This window comes from Tupaia chinensis, unplaced genomic scaffold, assembly GCF_000334495.1.
Source record: "Tupaia chinensis unplaced genomic scaffold, TupChi_1.0 Scaffold144276_1, whole genome shotgun sequence".
Lineage (NCBI taxonomy): Eukaryota > Metazoa > Chordata > Mammalia > Scandentia > Tupaiidae > Tupaia > Tupaia belangeri.
Window position 1 is genome coordinate 3,314,791 of NW_006204133.1, and position 20,676 is coordinate 3,335,466.

A 20,676-nucleotide genomic window follows, 5' to 3' on the forward strand; every position below is an offset into this window, starting at 1 on the left:
TTTCAGAAATCTACATAATTTTATTAATTTATTTTAAGATAGGATCTTGTTGTGTTGTGATCCTCCTGCTCATCTTCTTGAGTAGCATATTACTATGTCTAGCTGTTTCAAACAGACTTGCTGTGTTACCCAAGATAGATTCAAACTCCTGCCTCAGTCACTAGTAGCTGGAATTATAGGCACTGCACCAAAATTTAAAAAAAAAAAAAATTTGGTTACGCCAGGCACTGTACAAAGTAAATTAAGTGAGAATAATTCTTTAACAATGATTAAGGACAAGCGATTAATTCCACAGTCACTTCTGTGAAATACAAAGAGTACAAGTTCACTTGTTTTTAAAATTTTTTGCCAGATGACATGTGCACACATTAAAGAGCTAGAGCAAAAGAGAAAAAGTGAGAAAGCATCCCGCTTATGAGGGATGGTCATGCTGCAATCCCTTCTCCTCCATTTTTTGCTCCTTTTTGGAGGTGGGGGGGGTTGGGCATGCACACATGTGCGTGGTATGCTCAAGCTGTCAGTTCTGAGACTCAAACTGTATAGTTGGATTGTGTTGTGGCCATTCCCCGGGGTGGTGGTGGTGGTAATGTCTCACTTTCTGTTTCTCTGTCTCTGTCTCTGTCTCTCTGGCAAGTGCACACTTTTTTTCCCATATGAAAGATAATATTGCTGGGTATAGTATTCTTGGTTGAAATTGTTTTTCACTTAACATTTTGAATATATTTGCCCATTCTTTCCTTGCTTGCATTGTTTCTGATGAGAGACCTGACATTAGTCTTATGAGATATCCTTTGAAAGTAACTTGGAGTTTCTCTCTTGACAATTTTCGTATCTTGTCTCTTGTTTTTTTGTCAATCTGGCTATGATGTGCTCAGGGAAGATCATCTTGGGTCAATTCTATGTGGGGTCTTTTGTATTTCTTGGGTCTGGATATTTGAGTGCCTCTGTAGGTTTGGAAAATTTTCTTCCAAGATTTTATGGAGTAGATTATCAACGCCCATATTAGTTTCTTCACCTTCTGGGATGCCGATGATCCTGATGTTTGGGAGTTTAATGGATCGAGTATTACTAGTATTATTCGGATGTTCTCTCTCTTTTTTTATTTTTTTTGAGTTATATTCTCAGTCTTTTTGGTGAATTTTTTTTAGGTCAAAGGTTCTATCTTCTCCATCTGAGATTCGATCTTTTGCATGATCTAATGTTTTGATATTTTCAAGGGAAGTTTTGATTTCCTGTATTACAGCTGTCATCTCTAACAATTCTGTTTGATTATTTTTTATGTTGTATATCTCCTCTTTCAGATCTTACAAGAACTTGCTCACCCTTCTGGAACTTGGTGCACTTTTCTCCTGTATCTTCTGGAGTTTGTTGTCTCTATTTTCTTGCATCTCTGTTAGCTTTATCGCTATTAATATTTTAAATTCTTTATCTGGCATTTCCATGAGCTCCTTTGTATTCTTTGTGGGGGAAGAGGAGTTATTTTCCATTAGAGGAGAAAGATTTTCTTCATTTCTCATCTCTCCTTTTTTTGGAGAGGTTTTTGCTATAGGTTGCGTGCGCTCACCAGAAAAACAGAAAGCAAGAAATCACCACTGACGGGGGATGGCTACATCACAAACCCCTCTCCTCCATTCTCCTCTTGGGATCTTGGGCATGCACACGCCTGGTGTGAGTTTAAGGCACCGGGTTCGAGACTCATACCGCGGTCGGCTACATGGGAGTCCAGCAACACAGCTATTATGCCAACTGCTGGTCTCCGTTTTTCATATCTCTTGTGCTTCTGCAGTGGTTTCTGGTCATCTGACTCCTGCCTAGACTTCCCCCTGGTGTGATTTTGAAGCCATTGGTTCCGGGACTCAAACCATGTTTGCCCATGTAGAAATCCAGCATCTTAACCACTGTGCCACCTACTGGCACCTGAATTAATGGTTTTAAGCTTTATAATACAGTGACTTCACTTGGCAAAGCTTACTTTACATATTAAGTCTGCATTTGATCTTCAGCCTGAAAGAACTTAGTTCAGTGGATTTATAAACAAAAGCTTGCTCGGATGTTCTGTGACAGTATACTATGATAAAGTGGTCATACATATGGTCCATGGTGTGTTCTTCTTAAATGTTTATTATCAAATTAAAACTTAAAACAAACAGATAAAACAGATAAAAAGTTACTGGAGAAATTTTTTTGGCTTCTGAAATTATCCACAACCTTGTGTTCTTCCGCCTTCTACCTTTGAGGATACTCCAATTTGTAAAAGCTGCTTGCTTTATATTTTGACACATTGGAATCTATAATACATATGAACATAGATTATGTATGTAGGGGGATTTACAAGGTGGTGCTTGTACTTTCTCTTGCGTTCTTATTGTCACTTCAACATAATCAAGTTTTTTTGTTGTTGTCTTTTTGAGAGGTTTTTGCCATAGGGCATGTGCACTTGCCAGAAGGACAGAGAGAGACAGAGAAACAGAAAGTGAGAAATCATTCCCAGGGTGGATGGCCACATCACTGTCCCTTCTCCTCCATTCTCCTCTCGGGATCTTGGGCACATATGCACACGCGATGCGCCTGGCGTGGGTTTAAGCCACCAGTCCGGAACTCAAACCACGGTCAACTACATGGGAATCCAGCGACATAGCCATTATGCAACTGCTGGTCCCAACATACCAGATATTTTGAAAATAAGGGATTAGATGGAATTTTTGTGGAAGGTGATAAGATATATTACTTTTGCATTGTATTGTACAGTGTAAAGCAATATTGTTTTCTACTCCTTTTAAATGAATCAAGAATGACATAGTAAGGAACTAGTAAACTGATAAGGCCTATTTTGGTGACATAAACTTATTAAGGGGTTGTAGTACTTGAGAAGAAACTCCATAGAGGTAGTGGGAGCTGTCAGGGTCAGTGGTTATAAACGGTGGGAGCTAGTGAGTGACAGGGATTGCTGTGTTTTTCCTTCTTTTGTCTTGTTTTTCAGCTTTGTGTATGTCACTTGATCATCAAGGATGTGCTGGGTAAGAAGAGAAGGAAGTTGATGGAGGTTGGGGGAAATGAGATGCTGAAAGGTGTCCTGCAGAGAAGACAGGACTAGATTTTTCAGGATTGGTGGTACTGCTGTGATACAAGTAGGAGCAAAGAATTTCCAGGGTGCCACATGGTGGTACAGTGGAAATAGAACCTCTTGAAGAGGTTCTCTGTTCAGGTCTGGAGGCCTCCCTGACTATGCTGTACATACATCTGCCCATGATCTGGGGCTGGCTGAGGCTGGATATGGATCATGGTATCAGGACCCTTTTGGGGTCCTGTGTTTCTTTCTCTCACTCATTCATGGAAGAAATAAATACTTTTGAAAAGGATTCTTTCTTAGGTGTCTCTTCTTGTTTGATATTAAGAGTTTTGGGGGGCAGGGTAGGGGAACAGAAACCAAAGTGAAAAGGGACAGCAACAGGATTATGCATGGCTTTCCCTTCTCTCAGCACTTCGTTTCAAACAATTTTTGTTTGTCAGCTTGGAGGTGGGGGGAGAGGAAGGAGTAGTGTATTTTGAATTTGATTTCCTTTTACCATTGTTCTTCATTACTACAGGCCCTGGTATTGATGAGGATTAATGACCAAGTTCTATTCCTATAAGTAGGTCTTTCAGAGACTTAATTGTAAGCGAGGAGCTTAAAGGTGGATGTTTTGTGTGTCATGGTGCCATAGGGTATGTATTTTTCAATAGATTTCATGTGACACCATACTATTAGGTTGTCAGAACAGTCATGATGCATCTTTGCATAGAAAGACAGAAAAATACATCACATCTTTTCTGACAGCCCAATAGAATAATGTAATTTCGTGCACACAAAAAGCGTACATTAGATAAGCTCTAGAGACCAATAGGACACACTACAGCATAATAATATAGATCTTCTGTAATTGTTTTTATTCTGAATAATGAAAGGTCTAAAGAAAGCTCCAATTTGATAGCTTTGTTTTAATTTGCATTTGTTACATATTACAGAATATAAAAATACAGTTAGCAAAAGTTATAAAAGTGATGCACCAAAAAATTAGGGTTCATTCATAAAAAAGATATTCAGATTCATATTGTAGTCATCAAATTCTTCAAAGTGTGGTAGTAGTTTGAGGTCATCAGAGTCATCATGGGCATTATCAGGAGACGTGGAGAACCCTGAGTAAGGGAGATAATGGCAACAAAACAAAAGTACTTCTAGGAGTAGCAGTCCTGGGTGTAGCTTTGGAGAAGAATCTTGTTATTGTGGTCCTTTGCAAGTTTCTTTTGTTCATCATAAATTTCACGATAGCATTGTAAAAGTATATTTGACAATCCATTTTTGTGACCTGGTCTGTATTGGGATCCATACGTTCTAATAGAGCCAGCCATGTTCACTTTCAGGAACACACCAGCTAATCCTTTTAAAAATTTCATTTTTATTTACTTAATTTTATTTAGTATTATTATTTTTTAAATTTGCTATTTGCGCACATGAGAGGGAGAGAGAAAGATGCCAGATCCAGAACTCAAACTGTGGTCAGCCATGTGGGCGTCCAGTGCCTTAACCAGTGTGCTGCCTGCTGGGCCCCCAGCTAATCCTTTTACAGTACAATCCTTGTACTTCCATTCTTTCCTCTTCTTAGTGTGGCTATACTCTCAGCTCTATTAAATCTTCATTAATTAGCTCTTCTTCAACATTTCCTCCCCAACAGCAACATGACCTTGTCCTTACAAGCCTTGAAACTGACATTTTTTTTTTTTTTCCATAGCTTTTTTGTGTTGTAGGACTTTTTGGACATTTTTTTTTCCAAAACCCAGTTTCATCCGTATTGGAGACCTGTTTTAGGTGGTAGCTTCCTTCATCGATAATTTTATTGAATTGGTCACATTTTTTCCACTGTTTCTACCTTTGTGCTTAATGTCTCACCATTGATACTTCATTTATTCAGGTTGAATATGAAACCATCTATGTCTTGCCGTTAAGTTTCTGTTGATTCTTCTTCATGCACCTTCTGTGTTTCAAAGACATTGAAGTATTTAAAGGTTCGTCTGTTTTTGTTTTTTTTTTTGTATCTGGTCATCAAACTAGATCACTGGTAATTTTATGGATGAGGCCTTTTCACTGCCTAGTTATGACTTTAAATCCTACTGAAGCTTTCACTGCCTCTTTAACTCTTTCAGTATCGTTAAAATGGTTGCAATATACCAGTTCCAAATCTCTTTATACCTGTTACTTTTTTTTTTTTTACCAGCTTTATATTTGTTTATGATCTTCATTTTCATCTCAATATCTCTAATCTATAATCTTTCTTTGAATCTTGGCACTTCCTCCAGGTGAAGCCATGTTTTTTCTTTTTGCCAACATCCCATAGTTATGGGTGCGTGATTAAAGTGCAAATTTACCAAAGATATGTGTAGCCCTGTGTGATTGTGTGCACTTCATGTAGCGAATACTGACTGCAGGAACGAGACAAAGCCCAAGAAAGGGGATTCCCTGGGCTGGAGAACTGATCTTAGTGGTCATTAAACAGGTCGGTTGTTAAGTGAGGATGCCTGAGTTACTACTGTAGTCTGTCAAGTCGCCCCAAATTTAATGGCTTGAAACAATCAAAATATCTTTCACAGTTCTGAGGATTGACTCGGCTTAATTATGTGAGTCTTGCTTCAGGTTGCATGTGGTTATAGTCAGGTGGTGGTAATAGAGTCATCTTAGAGGTTTCCCCATTCCCTTCTTCACTTGGTTCTGGTGATGGCTATTCATTGGGACCTCAGCAGGAGCTGTCAACTGGGACACCACTCTCCATGTGGTCTGGACAGCCTCATTAACTTAATAGTGAACATATCATGGGGACAGGAAGTAGATGCTGCCAGTCAAAGCCTAGAAGGTTCAGAAACCACTAACTTCTATTCTCTTTTTTAAAAACCCCCAAAATTTGGGACCAGCAGTTAGCGTAATGGCTATGTCACTGGACTCCTATGTAGTCGACTGCGGTTCATGTCCTGGGCCCAGTGCCTTAGAACTCACGCCGGGTGCATGTGCATGCATGCCCAAGATCCCGAGAGGAGAATGGAGGAGAAGGGATTGTGATGTGGCCATCCCCCCTGGGGAGTGATTTCTCACTTTCTGTCTCTCTCTGTCTGGCAAGTGCATGCACCCTATAGCAAAAACCTCTTCCAAAAAAAAAAAAAAAAAAAAGCTCTCCCAAAAAAAAAAAAAAAAAAACACCCCAAAAGTTCTGCTAGAGAATATATAGGATATATATTCTCACCAGAGAAAAAGGGAAAGTGAGAAAGAATCTCCCCAGGGGGACAGTCATGTCGCAGTCCCTTCTCTCTTTCTCCCTCCAGTCAGGATTTTGAATGCACACACACACACCCACTAAGTGAATTTTTCACACTGCCAGGTCCAACCCATGTAGTCGGCCATGTGGGATCTTCCTGTTTTAACCATCATGCCACCAGCTGTCCCCTAAAATTTTTTGTTTTGGTCAGAGGGCCTGTGTGTTTCACAGAGAGGAAGGGAAAGGGGAAAGCACCTTCCAGTGGGGTATAGTCACGTTGCAGTTCCTTCTCTGTTTCTCCATCCTGTTAGTATTCTGGGCACATATGCACCCAGCATTTTTTTCAAGCCACGGGGCCTGGGATTTGAACTGCAGGGTCTGACCATGTGGGAGCAGGCACCCTTAACCACCAGACAATGGGGCCATCTCCCTGTAACATCATTTCTGTCATATTCTATCAAGCCATCACAAAGCTCCCATATTAAAGAAAAGGGGACATAGATTTCCACTTCTCAGAGTGCCAGAGAAATTTGGGGCTAGTTTCAAAACCCATATAGCAATGAGGCCAGCAGGTAGAGTGGTGATTAAGGTGCTGGATTCCCATATGGCTGACCATGGTTCAAATTCTGAACCCAGAGGCTTAAAAATCATGCCAGGTAAGTGCAGGTGTGCCTAAAATTCTGTGAGGAGAATGGAGGAGAAGGATTGTGGTGTGGACATTCCCATGGCAGGGAGTGATTTCTTACTTTTTCTTTCTCTCTCTGGTGAGTGCACGCCCCCTATGACAAAAACCTTAAACAGTATGAAAAAAGAAAAATCTATAGCTTATAAAGAAATATCAGAGAAGAGTTTTAGAAATATTAGATTTTGAACCGTGGAATAATTTGGAAAGGAGATAGACTTTTTATGTTTATTTGTCTAACTTTAGATTCACTGGGCAACTCTTCAGTGGAAAATGCCCGTTTTTTAATTAAATTTGTCTAGCTTTAGGTTCATTGGACAACTTTTTAGTGGAAAATGCCCATTTTTTAAAAATGAAATTCACTAATTTTACAATTAAGAGGATATTTGTATAGGATGTTAATTTTCTCTTCTTTGTAGTGAACATTTTTTCATAATATGTGTCTTTTTTTTTTTTGGAGAGGTTTTCGCTATAGGCCGCGTGCGCTCGCCAGATAGACAGAGAGAGACATAGAGACAGAAAGGGAGAAATCACCCCCCAGAGGGGATGGTCAGAGAGAGACATAGAGACAGAAAGCTAGAAATCACCCCCAGGGGGGATGGTCACGCCACAATCCCTTCTCCTCCATTCTCCTCTTGGGATCTTGGGCACGCACGCACACACACATGCCATGTCACCTACCGTTTTTCTATTTCTGATTTATTAGTTTTTTATGTCTCTCCTCTAAGCTCCTTGATAAATTCTGTGTCCCAATATCTTATAATATTTCAATTTTATTTATCATATCAGTAGTAAACATTTGTTCAGAAGTTATTTCTCTTCAGACATACTTTCTACTCAAAGCATCTTTTAGGCAAGATGTTCACTTGTGGGGGCCATTTTATATGAACTCTTTGTTTTCTCATTGTACCATTTATTTGGGTTCTTCTACTTTTTTCACTTGTATATCTCAGACTGACCTCCGTAGTTTTCTCTAGGTTTTGACTAGAACTTAGTTTGGTTTACTCCTTGTTTTGATAGATGAGCCGCTGTCAGATAGAACTAGAAATGAAACCAGGAATGTGAAAGGTTGTGAACAGACTTGGTTCTGGACTTTTGGTTGTTCTATATGTTTTATTTCGTGAGTCAATCCTTCCTTCCTTCCTTCCTTTCTTTTTTTAAGGATTTTGCCATAGGGTACATATGCTCACTGGAGAGAGAGAGTCAGTGAGAGGGACAATGAAAAATCACCCCCCCCCCCCCCCCCCACACACACACACAGGGGATGGCCACACCACAGTCCCTTCCATTTTCCTCCTGAGATTTTGGGCACACATACACATGTACCCAGGTTGCCACGTCCAGGACTTAGCCACAGTTGGCCATGTGGGAATCCAGCACCTTTAACCATCATGCTGCTTGTTGATCCCTTAGTGAATCATTTCTAATTCATTTAGATTTGAATATTTAGTCAGTCATGCATTTCTCTAGGCATTGGGTTGTTGTGCATTTTAGTTTTCACATTAGTAAGATAAGTTAATAGATGATCTCTGATATTCCTCTCAGTTGTAAAATTCCTACTATTCAAAGTAAAAGTAAACAGGAGTCCAAATATTTAGATTTTGTTATTGATAAGGCTTGTTTTATATTTTGGCTTCTGTTTTATGAATAACTTCATTCAGACACCCACAAAAAACTATGATATCTACAAATTTCCTTTTCTTCATTACCTAGATTTTCCCCCCTTGGAACTTTTCATTATGGTTCTTTCTGATTTGAGTGTAACACAGAAACTTTATTGAAGCATATGCAGGGAGGCTGTAGATACAGCTTAAGCTGTCATGAAGGAATTTGCCAGACAATTGTCCTGAGTGTGCTTCTAATGCATGAGACAGGTGAAAATATAAAATTCTTTTGTAAGTGGCAATGATAGATTATTTTGCTCTTGAGTAACATTTAGGTCTTCTTTTCATTTAAGTGCCAAGGATGACATTGATCTTGATGCCTTGGCTGCAGAGATAGAAGGAGCTGGTGCTGCAAAGGAACAGGAGCCTCAAAAATCGAAGGGGAAAAAGAAAAAGGAGAAAAAAAAGCAGGACTTTGAGTAAGTGTATTTTAAGCATATTTGATTTCTATACATGTTGAAGCTATGTTCACTTTAATACATGATTCCAGTGCTTCACATATATTTCAATCCTTTTTTTTTTTTTTTAGTGAAGACGATATCCTGAAAGAACTGGAAGAATTGTCTTTGGAAGCTCAAGGCATCAAAGCTGACAAAGAAACTGCTGCAGTGAAGGTGAAAGATCATTGTTACCTATTTGTGTTTTGTGTTTTATTCGTGATTCCTAGTACTGGTTTGGGAACTGTATTTGGAAACTTGAGGAATATACATATATATGTATATATGTTAGTTAAAAGTTTCTATAAAATCTGATGTCAAAGGGAGAAAGCAATTTTGGGGAAAGAAATAATATATTTCAAGACTTTTTGCAGATAGAAGAAAAATTATTAGGGACTATAAATGAATTTTATGGTATGTTGCCTCTTCATGTGGAGATATGACAACTCCCCTCTTCTCCACTTCCATCCAGTTTTCTATATTGACTGTTTTTCTTCTTTTGAATTGGGATAAGCTTCAGAGTAGTGGGATAATGATAAATGTTTTTTCTTCTTTTACTTTTTCTTGTATGTTTCCTATGCCATTTGAAAAGTTAGTAAATGTGGACTGATTAGTGCTTAGATTAGTGCTTATTTCATAGCACCTGGATTCTGAAGTTAGCAGTAAATGTGAGATATGTCTGAAGCCTAGGCTAGCCTAACTTCTGGCACTTAGTTAGGTTTTATATTCTTTTTTTTTTTTTTCCTTTTTCTTTTTTTACTTTGCTAGGGCACGTACACTTGCTGGAGAGAGAAAGAGAGATTGGGAGAGAGGAAAGTGAGAAATCACCCCTCCAGGGGAGGGTGGCTATGCTACAGTCCTTTATCCTCTCAGGGTTTTGGGCACTCAGGCACACACATGCACCTGGTGTGGTTTTTAAGCTGCTGTGTCTGGGACTCTAGCCATAGGGTCAGCTATATGAGATCCAGATGCCTTAACCTCCGTGTAGCCCCGAGCTTTATAGTCTTATTTATTTAAAAAAAATTATTTTATTATTTTTCAATTTGACCAGAGAGAGACGGAGAGAGAAAGGGAAAGTGAGAAGGAAAACCATTAGGTCTGGGATTCAAACCATGGTTGGCCCTGTGGGAGTCAAGCACCCTTTACCACCATGCCACCTGCTAGCCCCTTATTTTATTTCTTTTAGAGAGATTTTTGCTGTAGAGTGCATGTGCTCACCAGAGGGCCAGAGAGAGACAAAATGGGAGATCACTGCCCAGGAGGGATGACTGTGTTGCTATCCTTTCTCCTCTCAGGATTTTGAGCAGACATGCACACACTCCCAGTGTGAGTTTTAAGCTGCTGGGTCTAGGACTCGATTGGCCTTAGAGGAGTCCAGCACTTTAACCACTACCTGTTTCCCCCCTCCCCCAAGTTTTATATTCTTATAAGACCATCTTTTGAAATAATTTTGAGAGGAATTTTTATGTGTACCTAGTTAGCTGCATGACTCTGAGGGGCCTCAGTTATTTTAAAAAGTAAAATATGATTCTTTGAATATTTCTAACAATGGGAATTTTTTTAGCCAACAGAAAATAATGAAGAAGAATTCACCTCAAAGCAAGATAAAAAAAAGAAAGGTCAGAAGGGCAAGAAACAAAGTTTTGACGATAACGATAGTGAAGAAATTGAAGAGAAAGATTCAAAGTCAAAAAAGACTGCAAAACCAAAGCCGGAAATATACTCTGGGAGTGATGATGATGACGATTTTAATAAACTTTCTAAAAAAGTTAAAGGGAAAGCTCAGAAATCAAATAAAAAGTGGGATGAGTCAGAAGAGGATGAAGATAGTAGCAAAAAAGTGAAACAGCGTTCCCGGGTAAATTCTTCAGGTGAAAGTGGGGATGAATCAGATGAATTTTTGCAGTCTAGAAAAGGACAGAAGAAAACCCAGAAAAATAAGTCAGGTCCTAATGTAGAGAGTGGGAATGAAGATGATGACTCTTCCTTCAAAATTAAGACTGTGGCCCAGAAGAAGGCAGAAAAGAAAGAGCGTGAGAGAAAAAAGCGAGATGAAGAAAAAGCAAAACTGCGGAAGCTAAAAGAAAAAGAAGAGTTAGAAACAGGTAAAAAGGATCCGAGTAAACAAAAAGAATCCCAAAAGAAATCAGAAGAGGAAGCTGTAAAATCCAAGGTGACTCTTGACACTGGAACAACCCCTGCCTCTGAAGAGAAAGGAGAGACCCCCACAGCTGGAGAAGGTTGGTAGTTTAGAGTATGTCAAATTGTCTGTATACCGAGTGGAATTTTTATAGAATTTCACTGTGAAACTATTTTTTGCTCTTGATAAAGCCTGGGATTTGCCTAATGAAAAATGATAATTTATGATAACTTAGAGTCAGCATAATATCTTTGAATTCTTTCTTATCTTTAAAAAACCCAATTTATTCTATGAAATAGAAAAGTAAACTTAACATACTAAACTTAGACTGGAAAAAAAATATTTTAAAAAATTTTGCCAGAGGTCTCTGCACTAGATGGAGACAGACAGAGAGGAAGAGCAAGAAAGTACCCCTGTTGGGGATGGTCATACTGTAATCCCTTCTGCATCTGGTCCTTCTTTCGAGAGTTTTGGGTATACACAGATTTTGGGCATGCGTGAATACACACCTGTTGTATTTCTCAAGCTACCAGTTATGGAATCCTACCATACCATAGGCCGATCCTAGAAACCTTTTAATAGGAAGATTGACATTAGTTTTAATTTTTTTTTTTTTTTTCACTTTATCAGAGGGTACATGTGCTTACCAGAGAGAGGCAGGTAGAGAGTGCCCCACAATAGGCATGGTCGTAATGCAATCCCCTCTCCTCCATTTCTCCATCTTCTCAGGGTTGAGGGCATGCATGCACATATCCCTGGCATGGTTTTCAAGCTGCTGGGGCTAGAATTCAAACTGTGTGCTTGGCCACGTGGGACCTAGCTCTCTTAACCAGTAGGCCATGGGACCAACTTTGCTGATTTTTTTCTTTTTTAAGGGTTATGCCATAGGGCATGTGTTCTCACTGAAAGAGACAGAAAGGTAGAGTGGGAAAGCGAGAAATCACCTCCTGGGGGAATGACTTTGCCATAATCCCTGGTTCACTCTCCCCTCAGGATCTTGGGCATGCACATACATTTGCCTGGCATGATTCTCAAGCTGTGAGGCCCAGGACTTGAACTGCAGTTGACCGTGTGGGAGTCTAGCACCTTAATCACCAAGCTGCCTGCTGGCCCATTTATTGAAATTTTTATCTGGACCTCTCTGAGGAAGAATACTATGAAAGTAACTTCGTAACTATTAATGCTTTAGAATTCCTAGGGGTAGTGTACTTATACTTTTGTGTTTTATTCTCCTGTAGTTTCTTAAAGTAGACATTATTCTCATCATCCTCATTGTATAGAAGTGAAGTGAAACTCAAGACAGAACTTAGGTAGGAATTAGCTTATATTACTCACTAGAACTTTGCACAAGCATCTGTTATGTTCCAGCTACTATGCCTCATGTATCGTGGATTAAGAGAAATATTATTATAGATGTGGGATTACCCTCTTCCTGCTGCCAGGATCATCTGTCTGCTTGCATTCCTCAAGACATCTGGGACAGTACTAGCTTTGTAGGCTTCTCAGGAGGCCCAATATGGATTATTCTGAGCTATTCTAGTACCCAAGTGCCTAGTGCTCTGAGTACTCAAATACCCAAGTGTTGGGATATCTTAATGCCTAGAGACCATCACCTGCAGCAGACAGGCATCATCCTTGGTTCATTATGGTCCTTAAATTCTGGCTGAGGTTTACTCATTATTGCCATAGGACACAACTTATTTCCCCTTAAGCATTTTCCCTGTGTTCTTTTTGATAGATGACAATGAAGGAGACAAAAAGAAAAAGGATAAGAAAAAAAAGAAAGGAGAAAAAGAAGAAAAAGAGAAAGAGAAAGAGAAGAAGAAAGGACCTAGCAAAGCCACTGTTAAAGCTATGCAAGAAGCTCTGGCTAAACTTAAAGAAGAGGAGGAGAGACAGAAGAGAGAAGAGGAAGAGCAAAAAAATGGAAGAATTGGAAGCCAAGCGTAAAGAAGAGGTATGTTTTCATGAAGTTACTAACATTGATAGGTTTAACTTGATTATCTTTTCTCCATAAATGTTTCTTTCTTTTTTTTCCTTAAAGAGAGGTTTTTGATATAGGGCACGTGTACTTGCTGGAGTGACGGAGAGAGACAGAGAGACAGAAAGCAAGAAATCATCCCCAGGGTTGATGGCCACTCTGAAATCCCTTCTCCGTTCTCCTCTTGGGATCTTGGGCACACATGCATATCCACCTGGCATGGGTTTCAAGCCGCTGGGTCCGGGACTTGAACTGTGGTTGACTATGTGGGAATCTGGCAATGTAACCATCATGCCATCTGCTGATCCTTCCACAAAATATTTCTAATCTTATAATTTTAAACATTTTATTGTTGGCAATTTGGTTACATTATTGTTCTGATATAAAAAGATAAAGAGGTACAGTCTTTATTTCTTCGTGTATACACAAATCGCTTATGTATTTTTGACAATAATCTACTCTAACTTGATGTTAATTTTTTTTTTTTGGATAAGTTTTTATGGTTGGGCACATGTGCTTGACAAAGAGAGACAGAGAGAGAAAATGAGAGTTCACTTCCAATGGAGGATGGCTACGCTGCAATCCCTCATCCTCCATTCTCCTCTTGGAATCTAGAACACACACATACATGCGCCTGGTGTGATTTTTCAAGCCGCCATGTCCACGGGGCTCAAACCATGGTCGACCATGTGTGATATTAATTAATATTTTTGAACTATATTGAATATATGTTCATTTGGAATTTCCTAACACAATATTTTGTATGTGTCTCAAAGCTTGAGTTAGTTATATTTAAATTGTATAGTTTATTAAGCTAATAATTTTTGCTTGACCTTCAGTCCCTTCTCCTGCATTCTCCCCTTGGGATTTTGGGCATATACGTACAATTCTCCAGGTGTGATATTCAAGCCCCTCAGTCTGGGACTTGAACTGCAGAGTTGACCATGTGGGATCCAGCACCATAACCTCCTTGCCACCTGTTGGTCCCTGACCTGTACTTTTTTCTAGGAACGATTGGAACAAGAGAAAAGAGAAAGGAAAAAGCAGAAAGAAAAAGAAAGAAAAGAACGCTTGAAAAAAGAAGGGAAACTCTTAACTAAATCCCAGAGAGAAGCCAGAGCCAGAGCCGAAGCTACCCTTAAACTTCTCCAAGCTCAGGGTAAGTGGTACTCTTTAACTGAACAGTCTGTGAGCTTCTCTCCTGTAGCTCTATGTCTGTGTTTAGAGGAAAGATCGAACAAGAAGGAGAATTCCCATGACATTGCTGTGGGACAGTCCTGTAAAAATGTAAGGAAGGTACTGTCATTTTTTTAAATAAGATCACTTTTCTAGGAGAAAAGTTTGTGTGCAAATAATAGTGTGTCTATGGATGTCTTTTTCTCCCCTAACTGAAACAGAGGTGACATGATGACTTCCCGAATATCTGTTGACCAGTTTCAGCAATTGTCAGCATTTGCCGTTTTTATTTTGTACCCTTCTACACAACTTCTTTCTCCTGTAGCACTTGAAAGTAAACCCCAGACAGTGTATAATTTTACCCTTAGCTACTTAAGATACATTGAATAAATAAGGACATTTTACTTTTTAGCATAAGATAGAATACACCTTAGCACATCTAACAAAATCAGTTCTTTGGCATCATCTGATTTTCTATTGGTTTATTACCTTTCACTTGTCTTCAGAAATTTTTTTTACAATTGGTTAGTTCAAATCAGGGTCCAAATGAGATCCACAGGTCACATTTGATTGATAATGTTTATCCCTCACTAATACTACCTCCCTATCCTCCCCCCCCGAATTTGTCATATTCTGGATTTGTTTAATTGCATCCTCCTGCTGGTGGTGAATTGACCTCTTTGTCCCTTAAAATTTCTTAGCTCATGACCTAGCTATGTCAAGATTGATCCATGAGTTAAAGGATCAAAGTTAAGGATCAAAGAGTTAAAGCTTTACACACTATGTACATTTACATTGATTTTTCATTTAATACGTTTTACTATCCAGTTGAGGGCAAGCCTATATCTAGTATTCATTAGGAGGTGCAGAATTGCAGTATTCTAATTCTGTAATTTCTTTAGCATAGCCAGCATCTTTTTTAAAGAAAAACTTTTCTTGAAATATAGTTCATACAGGAGAGGTAGATAAGTGCTTAATTCTTTCTTCCTTCCCTAGTTTTCAAAATAGCCCTAGCAACCTCCCTAGGTGACCAGTGAGTTTAATTTTGTTTCTTTGTTGTATCAGTATTTTAATTTAATAAGAGTTCTATGTAATTGAGTGTTTTCATCTCTTAAAGTTATTTATACTTTCGACACTTCAATTGTACCATTCTTGGCCAACTGGAGCCCATTTAAGTTGGTGTATGTGACTTTTTCACTTGACCACATTATTCATTGACATCTTATTCTTTTTTTTTTTTTTTTTTAAGAGAGGTTTTTGCTATAGGGCACGTGTGCTCACCAAAGAGACAGAGAGACAGAAAGCAAGAAATCACCCCTTGGAGATGTGGCCACGTCACAATCCCTTCTCTTTCATTCTCTTCTCAGGATCTTGGGCACACACACATGCACACACGCCCGGCGTGAGTTTAAGCCACCAGGTCTGGGACTCAAACCGTGATCAACTACATGAGAGTCCAGGGAAATAGCCATTATGCTGACTGGTAGTCCCTCTTTTACTTTGTTTAAAAAATGATTTATTTAATTTATTATCATTATTCTTCAATTTAACCAGAGACAGAGGAGAAGAGCAAGGAAGCATGCTGCTAGGTCCAGGACTTGAACCATGGTTGGCCACGTGGGTGTCCAGTGCCTTAACCACCACACCACCTGCTGGCCCCATGCCTTATTTTTCTGCCACAATAAAATATCCCAGATTAATTTTTTCCTGCACCTGGAATCAACTGTTTACCCAAGGATCCTTGGTTCTTTTTAGTGGGAAGTGTTTAGAGACCACAGTCTGGGCATATAATGTTTTTGGCAGGTACAATGATTTAAAATAGTGTATTTACTTTATTAAAAAGAACATGTTGGGACCTTTCTTAATTTCCTGTCCCTACATTCCATAGATTTTTGTTTATTATTAGTCATTTTTGTGCTTATATTGTCATTATAGTAATAACTACCATTTATTATGTACTTAGTATATAGCAGATGCTGTAATAAACCTTTGATATTATCTATTTTACCTCATAAAAACCTTATAGATGTTTTTATTCCTATCATTTATATGAGGAAATGGTGACTCAGGAGCATGTCCAAAATCCCAGGACTGAAATTTTAAGCTGGTCTGTGTGACTTCCTCTTTATACACATTGTCTATTCAGCCAGGAGGAGCAGATGTAGACAACTACAATTCTTGGATTTTGCAAACTTTTTTTATTAATTGGCGATACAGCATTTTTTAAAAATGAAATTGGAGAACAAATTTGAGTATAGTTCGTATTATACTCAAATAATATGTTTGTTGACCATGTAAGAGGTTGAAAGCGCTCATGAATAAATTGTGATGGGATCAAGCAGGGAGTAATTTGCCAGTCTTGAGAATTCTGTTTTAAGAAGCAGTTAGCTTTGTAGTTATGGTAATTGGATGAAAATTGTAATTTAAGATGATTAAGTTAGCATTAGTAGGATAGGCTTGTGAGTGATCATTTTTCTTCTTAGGGTTGCCTGATTTTTGCCATCATACTGGTCCCCCCCCCCCTTTTTTGGTTTGTTTTTTAAAGAATTATTTTATTGGGGCCAGCAAGTGGTGTGGTGATTAAGGTGCTGGGCTCCCTTGTGAAGAACTGTGGTTTGAGTCCTGGACATGGTGGCTTACTTTCTCACTTTCTGTCTGTCTCTCTGTCTCTTTCTGGTGAGCTCACATACCCTCTAGCAAATTAAAAAAAATTAATAATGATAAATAAAGTTAAATAATAAATTCTTAAAGAATTGGCCGTGTAGGAGACCTGCACCTTAACCACTGTGCCATTGCTGGCCCCAGTTATAAGCCATATCTGCTATGTATGTGAACAGGCCAAGGAATTAGAATGGCCAAAATAATTTTGAAAAAAGAGGACAAACTTGGAAAATTCACCTTACTTGATTTTAAGACTACTATTAAGCTATAGAGATCAATACTGGGCTGACCCCATAGATTAGTAGTTAAGGTAGCTGGCTCCTACATGACTGACTATAGTTCAGATCCTGCTCTGGGTACATATGTGTGTGCTCCAAATCCTAATGAGAGAGAAGTGGAGGGGAGAGAGGATTGTGGAATGACCATGTCCTGTTAGGGCGTCACTTTCTCCATCTCTGTCTCCCTCTCTGGCAGGCTCATGCACTCTCTAGCAGTTAAAAAAAATACACAATATTGGCAAAAGTTAGACAAAATAGATCAATAGAACAGAATAGTGTCTATATAGTCAATGCCTTCTGTCGTAGGTGAATAGTAATTCAGTGGGTAAAAATACATAGTTTTTGCAGTAAGTGATAAATTTGGACATCAGTCTGCAAAAAATCCAAAAGCCTATTCTTAAACTCATAAAAATTAACTCAAATCTAAATTTAAAATGGATGTTAAATCTAAATATAAAATGTAGAACTGTGAAACTTTTAGTGGAAAACAGAAAATCTTGTGACTTTGCGTTAAGTAAAGAGTACTTAGCTATGACTTTATAAGTATAATTCATAAGAGAAAAAACTGATAAAATTTGAACAAGTTCAATTTAAAACTTAGTTTATGCTGTAGGGTGTGTGCATACTCTGAAGAGACACAGAAAATGAAAGTGAGAAATCACCCTCTTGGGGATGGCCACACCCCAATCCCCTCTCTACTTTGGGCACATTTGCACATACACTTGGCATGATTTTCAAGCTTGCTGGGTCCAGGATTTGAATAACAGAATCAGCTATGTGACATGCAGACGTCTTAACCTCAGTGTCATCTGCTAGCCACTGGTTTAAAATTTTTTCTACTAAAAGCACCATTAAAGTAGTCAAAGAAAATACCTCACATATCTGACAAAGGGTGAATATCCAGAACATAGAGGTTTCAAAATTTAACTGTAAGAACAACCAACTATGTTTTAAAATGGGCAAAAGATTTAATAAATGCTTTGATCAAGAAGCCCTAAACCATGGAAAGAATGCTGAGTATCAATAGTAGAGAAATTCAGACCATACATCTAGTAGAATGCATCTTTTTTTTTTTTTTTTTTTTTTTTTAAGAATGATTTAATTTTGGGACCAGCAGTTAACATAATGGCTATGTTGCTGGATTCCCATGTAGTTGACCGTGGTTTGCGTCCCGGGCCCGGTGGCTTAAAACCCACGCCGTGCGCATGTGCGAGCGTGCCCAAGATCCCAAGAGGAGAACGGAGGAGGAGGGATTGTGGCGTGGCCATCCCCCCTGGGAGGTAATTTCTTGCTTTCTGTCTCTCTATTTCTCTCTGTCTGTCTGGCAAGCACATGTGCCCAATAAAGCAAAAACCTCTTCAAAAAAAAAAAAAAAAGAGTGATTTAATTTTATTTATTAATCCATTTATTTTCATTTGACCAGAATGAAACACAGAAAGAGAGAGAGGGAAAATGAGAAAGCAAGCCACCAAGTACAGGACTCGAACTGTGGTCAGGCAAGTGGGAGTGTCCAGGGCCTTAACCATCGTGCTACCTGCTGGTCCTAGAATATGTAAATCTTGGAAAAAAGAAAAAAAAATAAAAGAATAACCTGTCTTTACCAAATGTGGTTGAGGATGCAAAACAATTGGAACTCTTGTATACTACTGGTGGGAAGGCAGGAAAACAGTTGGCAATTTCTTATAACATTAAATAGATATTTACTTTATGTGTCATTATTCCCCCAGAGAATAGTCACATAAGAACCTGTATGAAAATGTTTTATGTATAATTGCCAAAAACTGGAAACAGCTCAAGTGGCCTTCAACAGTTGGGAGAAACTGGTGCATTCATATAATGAATGCTTCTCAGTCAGCAATGTAAGGAAATGCGATACAGCCAGCCAGATGGATGATTCTAATCCACTGTAAGGGCAGACATTAGATTGTATGATGCCATTTTTTTGGCATTTAGAAAAAGTCATCTTTTGGATGGAGAACAGGTCAGTGTTTACAAATAGCTATGGATTTAAGGAGGGTTTGACTCTATGGAAAAGCACAAGGTATTGAGACCATTGTTTCTTTTTTCAGTTTCCTGTGATTTTATACCGTGCTTGTTGTGATGGGTTGTGTATAACTCCTAATTGGTCAAAACTTATACTAGCCACCAAAAAATGAAATTTTTGTATATATATTTTAAAATACCTTATATTCCAAAAATACAGGTTTTTCCACAGTATCTCTAAGGAGGTTGTTTTGTATATCTCTGAGGAGGTGAATGAAATGTTATCTTTTTTTTTTTTTTTTTTTAGTTTTGCTGTAGAGTGTGTGTTCTTAGTGGGGAGAGACAGAAGGAGAGAGAGAAAGTGAGAATGTACCTCTTCCCACCACCAAGGGGAATGACCACACCACATCCCTTTCTCCTCTGCTCTCCTCTTGGGATTCTGGGCATATGTGCACACAGGCCTGGGTGTGTTTCTCAAGCCATCAGGTGTAGGACTCAAACTGTGCAGTTGACCATGTGGGATCCAGCCACCATAACCCCCATGCAACTTGGCTGGCCTCAAATGTTATCTTTTTAAATAGTATTTTTCTGGTATGACCCTGAAGTTTTTCCTTTTTATCCCTCAGGTGTTGAAGTGCCATCTAAAGACTCTTTGCCAAAGAAAAGGCCAATTTATGAAGATAAAAAAAAGAAAAAAATACCACAGCAGCTAGAAAATAAGGAAGGTTTGTATATAAATGGCCTCTGATGTAGAAACTGTTTTGTTTACCTTTTTCTCTAAAACCTTCAAAACAGAATGTCTGTTTAAAAGAAATCAACAAATCAGAAATGCTTATTGAAACTCATTTCTTATACCGTATTTTTTTTTAATTGTTATCACGTGATTCAGATGATAGGCTGATACATACTTTAGCTTGCAAAATCTGGGGTCCTACCTTATGAGTAACTGTTGTTATCTCCAAAAAGCAAAACTATCATTCTTATTTTTCCTTAGTTTCCTTTTTAGCCTTCTGTGATTTTATATTTTATTCCTTGAGTAAAAAGTTTCCCGTAAAACAGATGATTGATATTTAATTGTTCTCTAAATAAAGTTTGCACTACTGATTTTTATTCAGTACTCAGCAGATGTTATACATTGCAAAAATAATGCACTTGGTTTCTACCCTTTTTTCAGTATCTGAACAAGTGGAATTAAGTGCTGCTGTAGAAGTTGTAGAACAAGGAGTACCAGAAAAAGAAGAGGTACCACTTCCTGTTGAACCAGGTTAGTGACATCAGCTGATTGATTCATCCATTCATTCCTGTTAAATAGTGTCCATGTATCATAAGTTGTCTTTATTACTTTGAGGAAACCAAATAAATATGTCTTGATGGCCTTCTTTCTTCTATTGCT

General features: G+C 38.5%; 1 protein-coding gene across 1 annotated transcript in view; it reads left to right on the forward strand.

Annotated features, from left to right (window-relative positions):
- The window catches only part of EIF5B (eukaryotic translation initiation factor 5B), an 87,370-nt gene that overhangs the window by 14,542 nt on the left and 52,152 nt on the right, over positions 1–20,676 (forward strand). The window contains 8 exon segments of the mRNA XM_006172356.3: positions 8,921–9,046; positions 9,157–9,241; positions 10,629–11,304; positions 12,943–13,120; positions 13,122–13,161; positions 14,194–14,344; positions 19,910–20,008; positions 20,458–20,547. Of these exon segments, the coding sequence (XP_006172418.1) occupies positions 8,921–9,046; positions 9,157–9,241; positions 10,629–11,304; positions 12,943–13,120; positions 13,122–13,161; positions 14,194–14,344; positions 19,910–20,008; positions 20,458–20,547 (1,445 nt within the window).